Source organism: Felis catus, chromosome B2, assembly GCF_018350175.1.
Source record: "Felis catus isolate Fca126 chromosome B2, F.catus_Fca126_mat1.0, whole genome shotgun sequence".
NCBI classification, from domain to species: Eukaryota; Metazoa; Chordata; class Mammalia; order Carnivora; family Felidae; genus Felis; species Felis catus.
The window spans coordinates 118,589,033-118,608,769 of NC_058372.1; the positions used below are offsets into that span (position 1 = coordinate 118,589,033).

The following is a 19,737-nucleotide window of genomic DNA, read 5'->3' on the forward strand; positions in this document are numbered from 1 at the left end:
AACAGAAAGCACCCTAAATTGACCATCTTAATGTTTATTTATTTTTGAGAAAGGGAATTTGAGCAGAGGAGGGTCAGAGAGAGAGAGAGAGAGAGAGAGAGAGAGAGACAGAATCTGAAGTAGGCTCCAGGCTCTGAGCTGTCAGCACAGAGCCCCAGGAGCCCAACTCAGGAGATCAAGGCCTGAGCTGAAGTCTGACTCAACCCAGGGAGCCACCCAGGCGCCCCCTAAATTGACTACTTTAAAGGGAACAACACATACTTTATATCTATTAAATATCCATGAATTGCCTACATTCGTGTAACCAAAGTGGATTGAAAATGGATTGGTTTTTTTACTGTTTAACTTTTTTTGGTCACTGAACTCAGTCCCTGGCATTGCAAGGCAGTTGAAAGTCACCAGTTTCACCTTGACAGAGAAGAATCACTTCGCTACACACGTGTGGTTTTTCCAACTGATGAGCCAGGAAATGTAAAAGTTGTAGAATCAAAGGCGAATCAAAACCCATCAAGAATTATAGCCCACCGTTCGTGTCCTAGTTCAAAAATAAGGTTTCAAAGTATTTCAGACTGTGTTAAAATGTTCAATATCGCTAACCAAGTATCAGGGTCAATTTCAGAATAAGGCAGCATGGGCATTTTGAAACCTTCAACACAGAAAGTCTAAAGGAACTAGTAAGTAAATATATTAAAGCCGGATCAGCGATAAAAACCCAGAAACAACACAACACCGTGAAAAACTAAGTATCCATTATGTGTGAGCACTTTGGTTAACTAGACATGTTAAGGTTGGCTATTCCTGTCTCAGAGTAGAGTCGTAGTGGGTAGCAGGGCTTTGAGGGAATCCTCGCTCGCTTCTACGCAGGAGAAAAAGGTGGCCCTGTCCCACCCTCGACCCTCCAGCCGATGTGCACGTCCACGTAGAAACACAGGTCGGCCCGACTCCACTCCCCCGGCGTTAAGAAGCGGCACCAGCCCGGGCTGCATCCTTCTCCTCCTCCCGCTCTATTTTGGGGCCCCATGATCTCATGCCCTCTGCAGACCACATTCGGCAATTCCAGTCCAGGGCGATTGCTGCAAGTGTTCGGAAGGTGCCCGGGGCGCGGCGAGGGGAAAGCTCTGGGGGAAGTTAAAGACGCGCCCACGTAAAGGACCCAAAATAACCGACACGCAGAGTGCCCGAAATCAGACAGGAAGCCAAATAATCCGGGGCGTTGAGTTGCTTTCCCCTCACTTCTAGCGCGGGGCGGCGGGCGCGGCGCCAAGGGTCTGGCGGCGAGGGGCGGGCGCGGCGGCGGGCGGGGCGGGGCCGGCGCGGAGCCTATTAAAGGCGCAGCGAGGCGGCGGGGCCGAAGCGCCGGGGGCCACGATGGAGCGCGGCGGCTGCTCGGGGGGCGGGAGCAGCGGCGGCGAGGGCGGCCGCGGTTCCCGGGAGGGCCCGGCGGGGAACGGCCACGACCCGAGCCACGGCCGCGCGGCCCAGGCACCCGGGGAAGGGCAGGCGGCCGCGTCCTTACTGGCCCCCATGGACCTGGGGGAGGAGCCGCTGGAGAAGGCGGCGCAAGCCCGCACGGCCAAGGACCCCAACACCTACAAGGTGCTCTCGCTGGTAGGTCCGCGGCCCGGCGCCCGGGAGGGCGGGGAGGGCGGCGCCCGGCTCCTCCGCTCCGTGCGCGGTCAGCACCCGGGGCCCGGAGAGAGGCAGCGTTTCTGCCGCTCCTCTTCGCCTGCACGCGCTCCGCACTGTTCTTCTCTTTACCCCGGGGGAGTAGGTCACGTTCACGTGTGCCACCGATGCTTCTAAGGGCCTGCTTAGGAAATCACAGTGTTCATAGTGTGATCTTTGGAGATACCACCTCGCCCCCCACCCCTCCCCATGAGAGTACGAAGTTTTTAGAAGGGAAAAATGACCAGCCCGCCAGCCCGAAAGTTGTCGGTCTTAGGAAGGACCAACTTTTTTTTTTTTTTTTTTTGCGACTGCAGTATTGATGACTTTCTTTGCATTAACTAATTTCACTTGAAAATATTTAACAGAGCTCTTCAAGTTTTGTCAGGAACTTTAGGAAAAACCTTTTCTTTTGGCTCTGCTCAGGAATTTCCTTGCAGCTGTTCAGAAATTCATCAATATTCATGTTATGCGAACGTGAAGAAACGTTTACCATTCTTTGTCTACTCTTTTAACCGTAGGTTACACGGTTTTTGTTGCTAACAAAAGTAGCCATTATTCCTCTGCTATTTGTTAGGACAGTTGCAAGATCCACAGTCACTTTTAGAAAGTGTTGGGGGAGGGGGTGGGGATTCATTCTAGATGGATGGTAGGAAGTGCTGGATGGAGTCAGAGCCTGGGTTCCTGGTTTAGATAGTAGTTGCTAAGGCCTTGTACAACTCTCCCAAACCTCAGTTTCTTATTTGGTACAATGAGGACATCGTCTTCATTGCCCACTGCATAGAATTATTGTGGGGATCCAATGGGAACAACGTCTGTGGGGAAGTAAATTGAAACTTGCAAGGAGCCATAATTTTTATTGTATCATATGGAAGTAACATTATCACTTGCTATGATTGAACAATGCTGTGTAGAGAATATCTTTTCTGATATATGAAATCTTTCCTTTCATAAGCATTTCCATTTTCACTATGTTTTAGGTGTCATGGAGAGGTTATAATGCTTTGAGGAACCAACATTCCTAAAAAGATGGTGTCATATGCTTAGTACTTAGAAGTTAAGCCTAAGATTGGAAGGGTTGCAAACCACATAATGTTTGTATCTCAACATATATTTTTGCATCATATATCACTGTTTGAGTCTAGAACACGTGTTATTGATGAGAGCCTAGGTTTTATCTATTGAGTCACCTTTTTTCTTTCTGTTAATGTGAGACTTTTGTTTCTAGAACATGATCACTTAAATGATTTAGTGTCACTATTTTCACGTGTTTAACCCACTACAGGTTATCCAATAATTGTACATTGAATCTGTGCATAAGTCTATTGTGAAATCATTTCTAAATGCCTGTAGTCCTGAAAGGTTGCTAAATTGCCAAATGCCATATTCAGTTTTTAAATCTTTCCTACTCATTTACCTATAGATCCACAATAGGTATAAGCAAAGTCCTATTTTTGAAACACGCATTTCAGTCTATGACACGTGCAATCAGCTAAACAGCATTCCATTGTGCTCTGATGGTGCACCTCTAGGGACTGGACATGGAAATGTCTTAGGTCTTCCATAAGTAGCACAATCATGAATGTCACTTATCCCATTAGGCGGGGTCTTTTGCTGTAACACATTGAATTGGCAGAGAATTCTTACCTCATGACTTTCGATGAAATACTGTGGGACATTAAATATACACCTAAACTCATTGCTGTATTTTTGAAATCTTAATTAGTAACTAAAGTGAATGTGAAACCTTTTACCCATTCTTCTTTCTCTTCCCTACTTCAGTACCCTTCTTTCCCCCCACTCCCTCCTCCCTGACCTTCCCCAAATGATACACTTCCAAAGGGAAAAGCCTCCAAAAGGATTTTGACAGTTGACATCAAAGAGTTCTGGAACATGTCTTCTAGAAAGGAGCTGCACTCATGGGTTCCTTTTTTCCAGTTAAACATCAAGACGCTTTTCATAAACTTGGGGAAATGGACTCGTTGCATCTGGTGTTGGGATTACTAGAGGCCAATCACTGATATGGTCCTCAGCCTCATGGTTTTTATCTAGCAGGATAATCACAAGAGCTGCCTTCCAGAGAATAATCAGTGGCAACTCTTGCATTTTTCTGAACATACTTCGGCTAAGCTTAAATGATGCAGTAAAGAAGGAAAGATCCTGCTCTACCCTCCCTTCTCTTTAAGTATGGTGTTTGATCCCAGGGAAAGAATTGCAGTCTCTGGTGGCTTTTGGCCCTGGGCCCTGGAAAGGCACTGAGCCAGACTGCGGAAAACTAAGAGGGCAAATACGAGTATTATTCTCTATATGCTTCAGTAGATATGTTAAATACTGAATGCCTTTCCCTGGTTCCAAATTAAATTTTGAACTGGAATTTTGACTTCAACTGAGGTCGGACTTGAAGATTTGAAAAAAAATTCTTCTTGTTCCTGGTATTTTAAAGGGCAGAAAACTTTCTTTTAAAAAAAAAAATTATTTATTGTGAGGGGGGAGGGGCAGAGAGAGATTGGGGAGGAGGGAGAGAGAATCCCAAGCAGGCTCCACACTGTCTGCACAGAGCCTGACACAGGGCTCAATCTCACAAACCAGGAGGTCATGACCTGAGCAGAGATCAAGAGCCGATGCTTAACTGACTGAGTCACCGAGGCACCCCAAGGGCAGAAAACTTTCAGCCACAGTGCAGTACATTTTTCCATTCTCCAGTGAGTTCCTCTACAGCATTACTTTGTGTTTGTGACCTTCTGCTGTGCTTATGAATAATACATACACCTGCGTATGTGTACAGGGCTGTATGTATGGGTGGTAGTTACGGGGGACTACTTTCACCTTTCAGTTAAAGAGTTCTTTGTAAGTGGCCGTGGTTGCCCTTGTTTATCAGAAGTTTGGGCATGAAAATTATTACTTTGGTTAGCTTTTCTCCCCTTTTTACAACACATTGTCTTATCTCTAAAGTACAATGTGGAGAACAATCAAGGTGGTTCTCTGCTCTTAATCAGACTTGGACTTGGCATTATTCTTTGGTTTGTAAAATTTAACATCCAGCCAGCCATGGTTTCGCATATTTCAACGTGACCAGAGCATCTTAGAGGTCAGAGAAGGCTCCTGTTTACCTCTTATGGTTTTTGTTTCACACGTTGTGATAAAACGCATCGCAGATTTCTAGCAGCCAAGTAAGATGGTTGTGTTTACTACTGGACCTAAGAAGGTGCCTTACACTCAATGTTGGCTTTTGGTTGAATGAGTGAATGCGCTGCATTTTTGCTTAGACCAAGTGACACTTTACCTTGGCAAAGGGCAAGATGGGAAGACAGAAAAAACATCCACAGACCCACATGACCAATTGAAGGTCAGGAGTCTCAGGAATCTAAATATAGATGCACTAGTAGGTAGGGCACTTGGGTATAAATTCAGGGATAAGATCAAAACTGGAATATCATTCCATTAGGGCGTTGGGAGATGGAAGAGGCAGTGAATGAGCTATGAACAAGTTTCCAGCCAAGGCCAACCTTAGGACAGGCCAGACAAGGCCTCTGTGATCACTTGCATTCAGAATCAGGATCTCATTACTGGGCATTCTCTCAGGTTCAAATGACCCAAGTGTGGCCATCTGACATGCATAAGGTAGGTCATCCTGCAGGTACAAAGGAAAGTCTCCTTCACTTGTATCGAGGCCTCTTCTGTTTTGGTGACTTTGCTATCATACCCCAAATTCAGTCTTTGTGGCTTTTGTGGGGCATTGTTTTCTCCAGCATTGCTTTCTATTACTTCCTTTCTTCTGCTTTGAGTCATATTCTGGTCTCTCTCTGTCACCATTGATACCTCACCTATTTTCGCGCCATGGATACACAGCCATCCTTTGAACATTTTCTTTTTTCCCATCTATTCCACTTGTTCAGTTAACTCTGGACACTCAGTGTTGCTGTCCCCCACCCCCATTATTTCCTAATCATGATTCTGAAGACAATCCCTAGTGGCTTCATATAAGTTAAGAGACCTTATACATTGTGTATAATACAGAACTGAGGACTGTTGGCTCATAATATTTATAGAAATTCTTACCATCTTCTCATCTTCCTCCAGCTAGCTTTTTTCTCAGATACTAATATTAAAGGTAAATGAAAATAGTTTTATATTCGGTTTGAGTTTGATAAATTCCACTGCAAAGTATCTGTGTGACTTGTAACTCATAGCAAATGTATTTCATCTGTGTTTATGGGCTTTTTGGACAAGCTAGAGAACTTAATTATGATTCATAATTGGGGGGGTAGGGAGAGAGACATTTCATGTTTCAAACAACTTAGGAACAAATAAGCTTTTGGAATACAACTTGGAATTAGAGAGCTACCTTGGTTAAAATAAACATGCCTTTATCTACCATGAAACCTTTTAGCAAACGAGTTCAAGGCAGAGCATAGATTACTCTTTTAAGCCTAACAAGAACTGATATTCAGAAAACTGACTCGAAATAAAAATCCTTTGACATCAAATCAAATCTAAGTGATGTATTTACCACAGAAAGAAAATATAATAATATATTTGAAAGGGCTTTTCTGAAGTGACCAGAATGTCCAGCTAAATATTAACTAGAACACTCTGTTTCCTGAGTATTTTAGTTATCTGAGGTTTAATTATAAGAATTAAGATAACATCCATAATAATCTTTATTTTATCCTCACTCACTTTTAGATTTTAGAATAAGATTTGGTGGAAATGTAGGTGGTAAAAGTTTATCATTCACAAAGCACTTTGCAGTTTTAGAAAACATTTTCCCAGATCCTCAACACGTCAGCAACTCTGAAACAGTAAAGTATGGTGACAATGAATCCTACTTGATAGATTAGGAAACTGAGGCTCACAGGCATGCAGTCAGGTTTCTCAAACAGCAGAGTGCTTAGGAAACAGCCCAAAACTGTTAAGGACAATAGATCGCTGGGCTCCAATCCCAGTGGTTATGGTTCAGAAAGCTTGAAATTGTTATGGACTAAATGTCTGTGTCCTTCCCACATTCATATGGTGAAGTCATAAGCCCCCAATATAATGATATTTGGAAGTGGGGTCTTTGGGAGTTGATCAGACTCAGATGAGGTTGTGAGGGTAGGCTGTCATGATGGGATTAGTATCTGTACAGGAAGGGGAAGAGAGAGGAGAGCTGAGCCGGCTCCCTCCCTTCCTTCCTTCCCCCATGCCCATCTGACACTGAGGAAAGGTCCTGTGAAGACACAGTGAAAAAAAGAAGCCAGAAAGAAGGGAGTCTTCACCAGAAAGCAGTTTGGCTAGCATCCTGATCTTGGACTTGCCAGCCTCTAGAACTGTGAGAAATTTCTGTTAAATTACCCAGTCTGTGACATTTTGTTACAGCAGTTTGAGTGGCACTAAGATAGGAATGGACCCAAAGAATCTTGCATAATTATGACATGTACCTTAAGTTATTCAGGTGTAGTTGGTGTATTTACTCTATTTCTAGAAAGAGTAGGTTAAATTTATAGGCGAAAGTCATCTGCCATCTATAAGTAGAAAACTATGCAAGGACTCTTAACTACAGATTTTTATTCTGTATTAATGGCAAATGGCATCCCATTCATATGCCTTTTTATCAGTGTGATGTCAATAGTCACATGTTATTCTGAACTTCCAATGTATACAAATTTTGAAGAAAACGATTTTCATCTTCTTAATTTGAGTTTCCTTATTTTTTTATTTATTTTTTTTAGTTTATTTGTTTTGGGAGAGAGAGAGCATGAGAGTGGCAGAGAGAGAGAGGGAAAGAGGCAGAGAGAGAGAGAGAGAGAGAGAGAGAGAGAGAGAGAGAGAGAAAGAGAGAGGAGAGAAAATCCCAAGCAGGCTCTACACTGTCAGTGTAGAGGGAGATATGGGGCAGGAACTCAAGCCGTGAGCTGAAATCAAGAATCGGATGCTTAACCTACTGAGCCACCCAGGCACCCTTGAGTTTCCTTTTTAATACATTTTTAAATGTACCAGAATAGGAAAATAGAGTCATGATAGAAGGGAGTAAATTTTCACAAGCATGTCTCATTTGTGGATCGATCGTTTTCTCCCCATATCATAGGATTTTACACAGATTTAAGGTGGCAAACATTCTATCACAGGCATGGTCTGAGATCCTCAAAGAGCATTCTAGCTTGGTTTTCAGGAAGTATTTCAGAGAAAGTAGCTTGTTTCTAAAGCTGATTTCTTTCCCTTGAAACGCTTTTTGACATTAGTAAGCGTCTGGGGCCTACGGTCTGTCGTGGAGAGAGAAATGGAAAGCAACTCAAGTAGTTTTTTATGATGCTGTTGTGCAGCAAAAGAAAATACAGCCGTCCTTATGACATTTTTCCAGATAGAGTCTCTGTTGCTCCAGAGTACCTTTATTTTGAATAGATATGTTTCTAAGCAAAAGACAACACAAGTAGAACAAAGTTTCAAGAGCCCACATCCACATAGTTTAGACCGCAGCCCTCAACCTGCAGTGGGTGGGTCCCTGGGTGGCCAGGGGGCCATGGATTGCAAACGATTTTAGCAACAGTAGTCAGATGTCACCTGCCCTTTGCACTGTGCTGACCTTGACACTGAGGGCATGAAAGCAGTGGCAGGGACCACTGCTGTCGCCTTAGCAGGGATCAAGGCAATGAGTCGCACCAGCAGCTGCCGGTAGCCCTGCACTTGCGACTAAAGCACAAAGAAGTCAGTTTCACTTAAAAGAATGTACTGGATGAGGCGGTAAAAATGTCCTTGATGAAGCAGATTTTATTAAAGCTCAACCATAAACTACCTACCTTTTTAATAGGTGGGAAATTGGAAGTACGCACTGCCGCGTCTGAAGTGCTTTGTTTTCTGGAGGGGAAACTCTGTGATTGAGTTGTGAGCTGGACTGGTTGCTTTTTGTTGTTTTTTCCTGGAACACCGGTTTTCATTTTTATTTGAAAGAATGGCTGACACGCACTGGTTATTCGGATTTAGTATTTGGCCCACATTGTCTCAAAATGAATAATGTTAGCTTGTCACTTCAAGGAAAACAAATTAAGGTACCTGTTGACTATAGTAAAAATCCAGTCTTTTCAGTAAAAATCAGAATTTTGGGACTTGTACCTGTTATTGTATGATTGGTAGCTTCCCAACTTTTAAAGACTTTTCTGAAGAAATTGATGGAGATAGTAAGGAGTTTGACTTTTTTTTTTCCCCATAAGGTATGATGACTTGTGTCAACATTTGAAAGAACTACGTAACTCAGTGAACCAGTATTTTCCAAGGGACCAATGGATGATTTACAAAACTAGGAATGGGTGTAAGTTTCATTCAAAGGACAAGAGAGATTAATGGATTTTAATGTAACAGTATTGAACGTTCCTTAATATTGTTTCAAGTTTGTGTCCTGAATACGTGGTCATTTTTCTTGTGGTTATTGAGAAGCTTTAGTGTGACTGAATTTTTTATTTTTCCTTACTCAGGAGACATTCATATCCTTGCTACTCAAGGTGTGGTCTGCAGACCTCAGCCTCACCTCCTTGGCACCTGTACAAAATGCAGAATTTTGAGCCCCAACACCCCCCCCCCCCCCCCCGCCGCCCCCAGACCTTCCAAACCAGAATCTCTGTTTTTACAGATCCCCAGGGATTGGTCTACACGTTCAAGTTTGAGGAGCAGCACTCCTTAAGGATCATGAACTGGTAGAGAAGGCACACCAGCCTGCATTTCTTGAGCTGGGGCTGCTAATTAGCCTTTGTTCTTCCACAGACCTCATACGTGATGCTACGATTAAAAAACCAAATCCTGACTGTTCCTTAAAGACCTCAACTGTGTTGGCTTTGGGTTGAAATGGCGCTGCTGCTGGTTGCATCTGGCCCGTTTCTTTCCTTGGACCTCAGCGGCGCCTTGCTTAAAGGTGCCCATTCATTGCTCTTGTTGCGTGTACAGGACGTGACATACACTGTCTCTTCCCTCCCATCACGTGTGCAGTTTCCATGTAGCAGGAGCTGACCTGCGCTCTCATTTGTTTCTTGTGCTTTAACTGCCTTTTCCTCACTCTGTCCTGGCTTGTCCTTTAATTGCTCTTTATTGCTCTCAGCTGTGCCAGCTTCTGCCTTTGCTGTGACCTGATAATATTTGGATGTTCCTTCCAATTCAAACATCCATCTGAATACCCAGCGGGTTTCACTTTTACATCACACCATCAACAGAACTCTTCAGTTCAGACTTTCCACTGCCAGTACCTTCTCAACGATCAACAATATACTTGACACAAAACCAAAACAAAGAAATCTTGGACCAGGGCATTTTCAGGTGGCATTGAGTCAGGTGAAGTGTCCTTGGTGCAGAGTTTATTTCATAATATTTCATCATCCAAACACATAGGCTTCCTATAGAGAGCCATCCAGCATCACTTAGATTAGAATCTCCTGGAAACTAGGAAACAGGTGAATGGAGTCTATTCAGGTGGGAAGGGTGTGGGTTAGGAGCATTATGAATAGACCATGTTGTTCTTGTCTCTCTTTGAATTAACCAAAGAAATAAGTACAGAACAACTCTACATGGACACTAAAATACCTTACCGATCAGCTCAAAAGAAGTAAATGTGAGGAATGTTGCCATATAAAAGTATTTATACATTTGTCATCTCTTGGAAAGTGTTTTTTGGTAAAAAAAAAAAATGTTGACTTATTTTGAGAGAGAGAGAGGTTGTGGGGGAGGGGTGGAGAAAGAGGGTGACGGAGAATCCCAAGCAGGCTCCATGCTGTTAGCACAGAGCCAAATGCAGGGCTCAAACTCAAACCGTGAGATCATGACCTGAGCTGCAGTCAAGAGTCAGACGCCTAACTGACTGAGCCACTCAGGCATCCCAGGTCTGGAAACTTTTAAAGGAAAAGGGGACATTGATTTTTCTGGGATGACTCAAGCAAGTTTTAAGAGACAGGGGTCATGTAAAGAGCCTGAAACTTGGAGTTATAGGAAGTAGTTGCTGTGTGACTTTTGAACATTTGCTCTGCTTCTCTGACTTTCAGTTTCTTTGACCATGATACAAGGGGTTTGGAGTAGGTGGCTTTCTTCTAGGTCTAAAATCTTTGTATAGAGAACTTATAATTTTCCCCTTGTTATAAAAATACTACATGTTACAGGTAATGTAAAGTTCAGAAAATGTGAAAAAGTGTAAGAAAATAAAGGTTGCATTCTTTTTATCTGCTATTAATCTTTTTTTTTTTTAACCTCAGGATTTTTCCATGTGTGCATTTCACTTCCTTTTCTAACAAAAATGAGATCACCTTACAGATACTGCTCCATTTCTTTTCATTTGTATTCTACCACGAGATTTTGTCAGTGCTAGACAGTTTTTCAGCCTTTCAAGAATAGGATTTCAAGACTTTTATTTTACTAGTTCATGGGGTAAACTTTGGAGGCGTCTCTACTCATACCTTAGTCCCCAGGAATCAAAACAAATTTTTTTAGAACACGTTTTTTGTTTTATTCGTTCATTCATTCATCCATTCAGATTTTTTTTAGAACAGTTTTTGTTTTTGTTTTATTCATCGCTCAGCTTTACCTCCACTGCTCAGTCTTCTTTCTTATGGTTCAGTTGTTAGTTTTCCTAAACATAATACATGAGGGGAAGTGTGTGCCCCTGAACTCAGTCTTCTTTTTGCCTGTTTCTCACTGCTTGAGTACCAGTGTTACCACTTGGGGACTGGGCGTGTCAGCTTCATCCAGTCACAGCAGTCCTGGAGGTCTGTGATGTATATGTGTGGCCATGGGTCAGGCAGTATTTGTCAAGCACTTAAAGTGGACCTTTGTGCATGGTAAGAGCTCTGGAGGTGTTTGGCGAATTTATACGCGCCTTTATGGAGCTGACTCTTTGTCAAACTCGATGTGAAGCACTTTTTCTCCTTTGATTGGCAAAGTTGTACGATGTAAGAGGCAGCACACGTGATGGCTGGTAAGGCCGGTCTGGGACCCACCTGTTAGGGGGACACTGTGTCCCTTCTGTAAGATGGGACATGTGTACGTTATATGCCTAATTTGGATTCAGATGTTTGAAGACTCAGCTCGTTTTCAACTTCTGTTCTTATGCTACTGGGCCAGTTGAGAGAGTCAGACAGGGTCTCAAGATGCCTGCCCCCCGGTGTCCCAGCTCTGCTGAAACATACCTTCTATTATCGTCGGCTCAGATTTGTACTGTTTTCCAAATACACTTTGTGTTAATGATTTCTGTTTTCTACCCCAGGAATGATTTTTTTTTTTTCTTTTACCTCCCTATTTCTTACCTGAGGCCAGATACTCCCTGGGATCCAACTCAGCTTCCCCTGTCACGGGAAACATTCCTTAGCTGCTCTTCGTCTCGATATCCCCTGTCCCTGAAGGTCTCAGTTGCTACTTCATCATAGAGAGGTCATCGAGCTTAGTGGTTAAGGGCCAGACTGCTGGGATTGAAACCTGTCTTTCCAGTAAGTACTGTGTGCCCTTGGGCAAGTCCTTTAACTTCTCTGTGCCCCAGTTTCCTCATCTATAAAATGGGGATAATAACAGTAGCTAGCTACCTCAGAGGTTTGTTTTAAGGGTTAAATGAATTAACATATGTACACTAATGAGTAAAGTACCTGAGACAGTATAGATCCTAGATTAGGGTTTATTGTTATTGCTGAGGTTGATAACTTACTAAACAAATATTTAGAGTTCCTACTGTGTGAACAATCTTGTGTAAGAAGCTGGGGGCTAAATGGAGGCTAGGGGAAGGGAAAGACTTCCTCCCTGTTCTCATGGTCCACCCCCACAGGACCAGAGAGTTATCAAAGAATCCTACAAGACTGTCTCATGTTGACGCAGTGATATGTGCTGTCTAGAAGGTAGGGGGAGCCCTGAGGGAGAGTCCTGAGGGGGAGGGGACCTAGTCACAGAGGTCGAAGGTGTCCTGGGGGAAGTGACCGGTGAGCCAAGAGGATTCTGCTGTACACAGGCCCTGGGATAGCCAGGAGTAGTGTCCGTTCCCGAATTGGAAGGAGACCAGGGTAGGTGGTGTGCACCGGTGTGTGATGGGTGATGAGGCTGGAAAGGGGGTCTGGGGCCAGGTCCAGGCTGGGCCTTGCAGACAGACTATTGGACAGATTTTGCTTTTTAAGAGCAATTGGAAATCACTGAAGTGTTTTCCTGTCTGTTTTTGTTTCTCTTTTCATTCTTAATGACAAAATCTGATTTACGTTTTGGAAAGACCATTTTAGTTTCAATGGGAGGAACAAATTAAAAAGGATGGCAGCTGAGGAAAGTTCGCTTTTACTCTCTTTTTACTTGGCCGTTTCATAACTGCTTTCTCTTTTCCTGCTAGATGTAAGTTCCGCATGTAGCTATTTAAGTTAAAATTTATATCAACTAAAGTCCTATGAAATAAAAAGGAACTCAGGTTTTCAGTCACATCAGCCACTTCTCAAATGCCCAGCGGTGAAGCTACCAAAGGGGGCAATTCAGGCAAATGCCACAGTAGCGTCTTAAAAACTTCTGTGCTAGGACTTGAGGGTTGTAATATTACAGGTTTTGTTGTTGGGTGTTTGTTTGTTTGTTTGTTTGTTTGTTTTGTTTTTACTTTTATAGTTCTTCCAGCAAGTAATAATGAAAATGTATATGGAACAGATGTTCTTTGTTCAAGAAACATTTGTTAGAACAAAATAAATTGCTCAAAAGGCTTAATTTCGTGATTGTTCATACAAATGTAATTTTAAGATTTTTTTTCCCAAATGAATGAGTGTAATGAAGTTGACTTAAGCCTAAATATACACATTAAAAGGTGACACATTTCTAAAATTATGTTCCCTCCTAAATTATAAGCCCTTGTATTCCCTTATAATTTTTAAGTTCTGTCTTTAAGTCTCCACTGTAATTGTGACCGAGTAACTACTGTGTCTCTACTGAAAATAAGTGGTCGTTTGTTATCTCCCTGTTATCCCGTTTTCTGTCCTTGGGGAGAATTACCAGGAATCCTCTGGATAGTTTTTTTTTGTTTTTTTTTTTTTGCTGTTTATTTCCCTCCGGGCCCATCTTTCAAGAATAAATGTAAGGTACTCTTCTGATCGTTATGTTCCAAAATTTATTTTGGAAAAAACACAGGAACAAATCACACAAACCTAACTGAGCACAGTGTCCTGTCTCCACCTTTTGTGTTTTATCTCTGATCTACCATCTGTGAAGGCAAGATACCTGCCTAGGCAAGAGAAACAGTGTACGTTGGATAAAATCCATAGTTCCTTACCTTTTAGTCCATCTGTTTTGTCCGCAGCCTGAGGGTATGTCTTATACCATAAAGGAGCTGCTTTTCCCTCTTTTTTCTGTCTCGTGAGCTTGACAGACTTAAAATTTTTTTGTCCTAAAATCATTTACGAGTACTTTTATTTAATGGCTCCTATCTGTCTTGATCGTAGCTTCAAAAGAAACACCATTTTCAGGATTCTTTTGGCAGACATTTTTTTTCTTGAAATCCAACTGAAGCAAGATCTAATTAAAAATATATATTTTTATACCTAGGAGATTGAGAATGAAAAACAAATGAATCTTCAAAATGGAAAGTTCTTTGGGGCGCCGGGGTGGCGCAGTCGGTTAAGCGTCCGACTTCAGCCAGGTCACGATCTCGCGGTCCGTGAGTTCGAGCCCCGCGTCAGGCTCTGGGCTGATGGCTCAGAGCCTAGAGCCTGTTTCCGATTCTGTGTCTCCCTCTCTCTCTGCCCCTCCCCCGTTCATGCTCTGTCTCTCTCTGTCCCAAAAATAAATAAACGTTGAAAAAAAATTAAAAAAAAAAAAAAGGAAAGTTCTTTGCCCATATTCATTTTAGTTTAGATCATGCCTTTAGATTATGCCTTGGTGTGTGTGTGTGTGTGTGTGTGACAGAGAGAGAGAGAGAGAGAGAGAGAGAGAGAGAGAGAGAGAGATCACTTGCTCTATTCACCAGGGTCCAATCACAAAAAGGCCATACTTGGTAATTTAATTAAGAGAATTTAGTATAAGAAACAAGTCGGAAAGGTGTTGGGAGGACTGGACTGAAAGCCAGACTGGATAGTGTGGCAATGAGGCGGCCACATGAAGGGGAGCTGGAAGGAACTGCCACCCCCTGGAGGGCAGGAGGGGCAAAGGGAGAAGGTGGTGCAGCCAGAGCCCGGATGATTAACCGCTTGCATTAGTCTGGTGCATTTGTCACAGCTAAAGAACCAATATGGGTATAGCCTTTTGGACTAGAGTCCTTGCTCTATTTGCATCTCCTTAGTTTTTCCCCGATGTCCTTTTCTGTTTGCTGTTCCCGTATCCCATCCAGGAGCACCACGTTACGTGTCGTTGTCTCATCTCTGTAGCTTCCTCGTGGCTGTGTTTCTCAGACTTCCTTGTTTGTGATGCCTCTGACAGTTTTGAGGAGTGCTAGTCATGTATTTTGTGGAATGTCCTGCAATTGCGGTTTGTCCGACGGTTTTCTCACGAGTAGAGTGGGAACGTTCACTTTGGGGAGGCAGACCACTGAGCTAGTGTTTTTCAGCGTTCTTCACTGTAGAGATAGTCTTTTTTTATACTTGTCCATCCTGTACTCTTTGAAAGCCCAGCCCACACTTACAGAGTAGAGTATGTTCTACTTTGAAGGTGGGTCATCCACATAAATTATGCCGAATTCTGTACTGGAGATTGGTCTGTTCTTATTTATACAGTCATTTATTTATATCAATTTGAACTCATTGATATTTATTTTATGCTTTATATCCAAAAATATGTTATTTGTACTTTTTCTCAAATTGTTCCCGCTTTGGCCATTGGGAGTTGGGGCCTGTGTCCCTTTGACACACCCCCATCACTCTGTGTGTGTGTGTGTTTGTGTAACACTTCCTTTACTTTCTGTACTACAAGAGGATTCAGACTTTCAGGCTCATCTTGTCCTAATTTTTCCCCCTCAACATTTACTAATATTCTTAATACTATAAACTAGTGAGTATAACCCAGTCTACTTTTCCACTTGAAAGTTAGAAGTGGACTTGCATAAATGTTTGCGCCTAAATTCTCTGTGCATCTAGCAAAGGGAGTAAAGTACTCATCACATCGCTCACATCCCCATATCACTGTGTGGAGTATTTTTCAGGCATTTCCCTTCATCCAGTGAAGTGCTGAGGAACCAGGTCATTACCCTGAATGAAGCTGGCCATTTGTGTATTTAAGCAGAGTCAACTCTTCCATTGCCTCGTTGATCATTTTACCTCGGGAATGATTTAGGCACAAAATCTGGGAGACGTGTGTCCTCTCCTATGGTCAGAGAGGCATACTGGTTGGTACTACCAACTTGATTGATAAATTCATCCCTGTCCAGCATCTGGTCATCAGTTGTGCAGATTCAAAACCCTCTTATGGTATTTGATGAATCAGGAATTTGGAAAAAGCTTGGCCGGGCAGGTGCGGCTCAGGGTCTCTCATGTGGTTGCAGTCAGATGGTGGCTGGAGTTGCAGCAGCATGGAGTGGGGCGTCTGCTCCACTGGCCAGGCATCCTGCTGGCCAGGCACCCTGCTCCCATGGAGGGACCTCTGCCTGTGGTCTGTATGTATGCATGGGATAGTTTGGACATACGGCATGATAGCCTCAGAGTAGACTGCGTACATGGGGGCTGAAGGCTTTAAGAGGAAACACACTGGTGATGGATTTACCTAATTTCAAAATAATCGATCAGTGTTTTCTATTGTTTGGGTCTACCATAATGTATTGTATTTATTCAGTTGTTTATTAACAGAAATTTTAGGTTCTTCGCATATTTTTTTGCTGTTATAAATAATGCTGCAATAAAGAAATATCTCTGTATGCATATCCTTATACGCTTATGTGAAAACTTCTAGCAGATGAATTATTAAATTCGGAATGGCAGGAGTGGCGATTCTGTACATTTTGAATTTAGGTAGATTAATCTAAGTGACCTTTTGGAAAGGAACATATGTTTTTATGAAGATAGTGGGAAAGTGCCTGTCTCTTTTTACATCCTTGCCAACACTTGTAGTTACTAATCTGTTTAATGATTCTCAATTTCATTGGCTAAGAAAGGGACTCTGATTTATAGTTCTTTGATTTTTAATGAAGGTGAATGTCGTATTTTTATTAGCTGTTTCTCTTTTTTGCCTAGACTAGTTTATTACTTTTGGTATTTTAAAACTGTGGGTTATCTTTTCCTACTTGGTTTTTATGCACTCATTATCTATCATCGATATTAACCTTCTGTTGTGTGTTGAAAATGTTTTATCCTAGTTCCCCCACTCCAGTTTTTCTTGTGGTTGATGTTCTTTTTCTTTGGCATTACAGACATTTCTTATTTTTATGGATCAAATACGTTAACTTCTCCATTCTAATTTTTGGAGTTTGTGCCATCCTTGTGATGGTGTTCACCACCCTAAAATTATAAACATTTTGCCCATGGTTTTCTTCTAGTGATTTCACAGTAAACCTTTAAATATTTACTCCATCAGTCATTTTATTTTGTTAGAAGGCAAGAGATAGAAATCCAGTTTACTAAACATGCTCGTGAAGATCTTTTCTCAATTGCTTTTCTTAAGAAACCAAAGTAAGTCAGATTACATAAAGAAAAGCCACAAAAATGTAGTTTGCTAAGTGAAGGTAAACAACAGTTAAATAAGCCATCAGACCAAGAAGAGAGTGTTGATATTTAATAATTCTGTCATCACTGGTGGGCATGATCCTTGTGTGGGTGTAAACAGAAGCCCTCATGGCAGGAAGCTGCATCTGGAGTTGCCCTCCAGCCTTTTGAAGAGCAACCCCTGCTTTGTTTTGAGGTGTTTTCTGTTCCTGAAAACCTTGGTCATTAGGTGCTTACCTCTCAAGATTCCGTGAGGGCGTACGGGTCATGGAGTGAAGGTTGCCATCCGAGCTAAATCTCTATTGAAACCATCACTTTTTACTACTGAAACAGCCACCAAATGCACCAAATGACTGTTTTACCCTTGACCTTTAGCTTCAGAGAGAAATGGTCTGTGAGAGCAATTGGTGAGATCTTAGAGAAGTGATTTGCTGGATATTCTTCCCTTTGAAGTGCTTGGTACTTTTTGAAACAAAAATAAACGGACAAGTTTTTCTTTTTATTGTAGCTCTGTGAGATGATGGCTTTTAGCCAAACCGTGGTGATCATTTCACAATATATGTCAATCAAACCATCGTCCTATGTGTCTTAAACGTATACCGTGATGTATGTCAGTTATTTCTCAAACTGAAAAAAAATTAAATGAACATAATAGGAAGGGACACTTGAGAATTCAGCTCTCTGGAGGCCTTGCAGCATCCCAGGAAAAATTTTAACTATGGAGGATATGCTCAGGTGAGTTTCTGATCCCCTTTCTGCTTTGCCTGCAGAAGTAAGGCTCCAGGGGTGGTGTTTCCAGTTCTTTTTATGATAACAAGCCTAATAGTTATTCCACTGGCCTGTGTTCAGTCAAGAATTTTTTTTTTCTTTTTCAAATTTTTATTTAAATTCCACTTAGTTAACATACAGTTTAATATTAGTTTCAGGTGTAGAATTTAGTGATTCATCACTTACATATAATACCCAGTGCTCATCACAGGTGCCCTCCTTAATCCCCATCACCCATTTAACCCATCCCTCCCCCCCCCTTCACCTCGCTTCCGACAACCCATAGTTTGTTCTTTATAGTTAAGAGCCTGTTTTATGGATTGCCTTTCTTTTTCTTCTATGTTCATCTGTTGGGTTTCTTAAATTCCGTATATGAGTAAAATCATTATGGTATTTGTCTTTCTCTGACTTACTTTGCTTAGCATAATACTCTCTAGCTCCATCCAAGTTGTTGCAAACCTTTTTATGGTCGAGTAATATTCTACTGTGTGTGTGTATATGTGTGTATGTATATGCTGCTGTAAACATTGGGACCATGTGTCCTTTCAAATCAGTGTTTTTGTATCCTTTTGGTAAATGCCTCATAGAGCAATTGCTGGATCATAGGGTAGTTCTATTTTTAACTTTTTGAGGAACCTCCATACTATGTTCCAGAGTCAGCCAAGAATCTCTTTTTTTGTTGTTGTTTTTTGTTTTAATGTTTGTTCATTCTTTGAGAGAGAGACAGAGTCAGCGTGGATGGTGGAGGGGCAGAGAAAGAGGGAGACACAAAATCTAAAACAGGCTCCAGGCTCCAAGCTGTCAGCACAGAGCCCAATGCGGAGCTTGAACCCATGAACCATGAGATCATGATGTGAGCCGAAGTCGGTCGCTCAACTGACTGAGCCACCTAGGTGCCCCAAGAATTTTAATACATTTACATATACGGAGTAATATTCCTTAAGAGGGGAGGGTATAGGAGGTGGGGTCAGGAGTGATCCAAATAAAGGTAGGATCAATTGTCAGAGAGAAGTAGATTCTTAGGTATTTTAGGTTTATCAGGCACCATAGAAAATATTCCATCCCAATGTGGGGACTATAGATGATGTGGCTTCCTTGGTATCACAAAACTCCAAATGTAATGCACATCCTTATTTGAAAATAAAGGCATGAGAGTTATTGCTCTTTTTGTGATTAGGGCCACAATTTTGTCATACTTATATCTTTAATTGAAAACAGTTATGATTTTAATGATTTCCTCATGGTTTATGGCAAAGTACTAACATTGTTTCTGTTTTCTTAAGCAAGCCTTTTAATTTGATATTTTATTTTAATCTGCCCTAAAAAGATTATTTTTCAATGATCATCACCAGCCCTATTGGCTATCAATATGAGCTTTCTTTGAGACTTTTCTAAAAATGCTTGCTTAATGAGGATAGATATGTCATTGAAAATCAGGGAATTGTTGAAATGACTATTTGCTTAAGTATTAAAGATGCCAAAAGCTCTTTTCTGGACTACTAATTCTAGTTAAGGGAAGAATCTCATTGTTTTATCAGCCCAAGAGACTAGTTCAACCAAATGTGAAATTTGTTTATTCAACATAATTGTTTTGAACTGCACATTCTTTTATCAGCAGTGCCAACAGATTTATGTTAGACTGGGGGCATTGTCTTCTCCATCTTTCATATACATACTATGAGACCTGAATGTTATAAAATATCTATTTGCTATTTTCTTTCTTTCT

At 41.8% G+C, this 19,737-nt stretch overlaps 1 protein-coding gene across 1 annotated transcript in view; it reads left to right on the plus strand.

Moving 5' to 3' along the window:
* Window positions 1–1,346: 1,346 nt before the first annotated feature.
* The window catches only part of ENPP1 (ectonucleotide pyrophosphatase/phosphodiesterase 1), a 73,831-nt gene continuing 55,440 nt past the window's right edge, over window positions 1,347–19,737 (plus strand). The window contains exon 1 of the mRNA XM_023254376.2: window positions 1,347–1,608. Coding sequence (XP_023110144.2) covers window positions 1,369–1,608 — 240 coding nt within the window. The 5' untranslated portion in view covers window positions 1,347–1,368. The remainder of the gene's footprint in view (window positions 1,609–19,737) is intronic.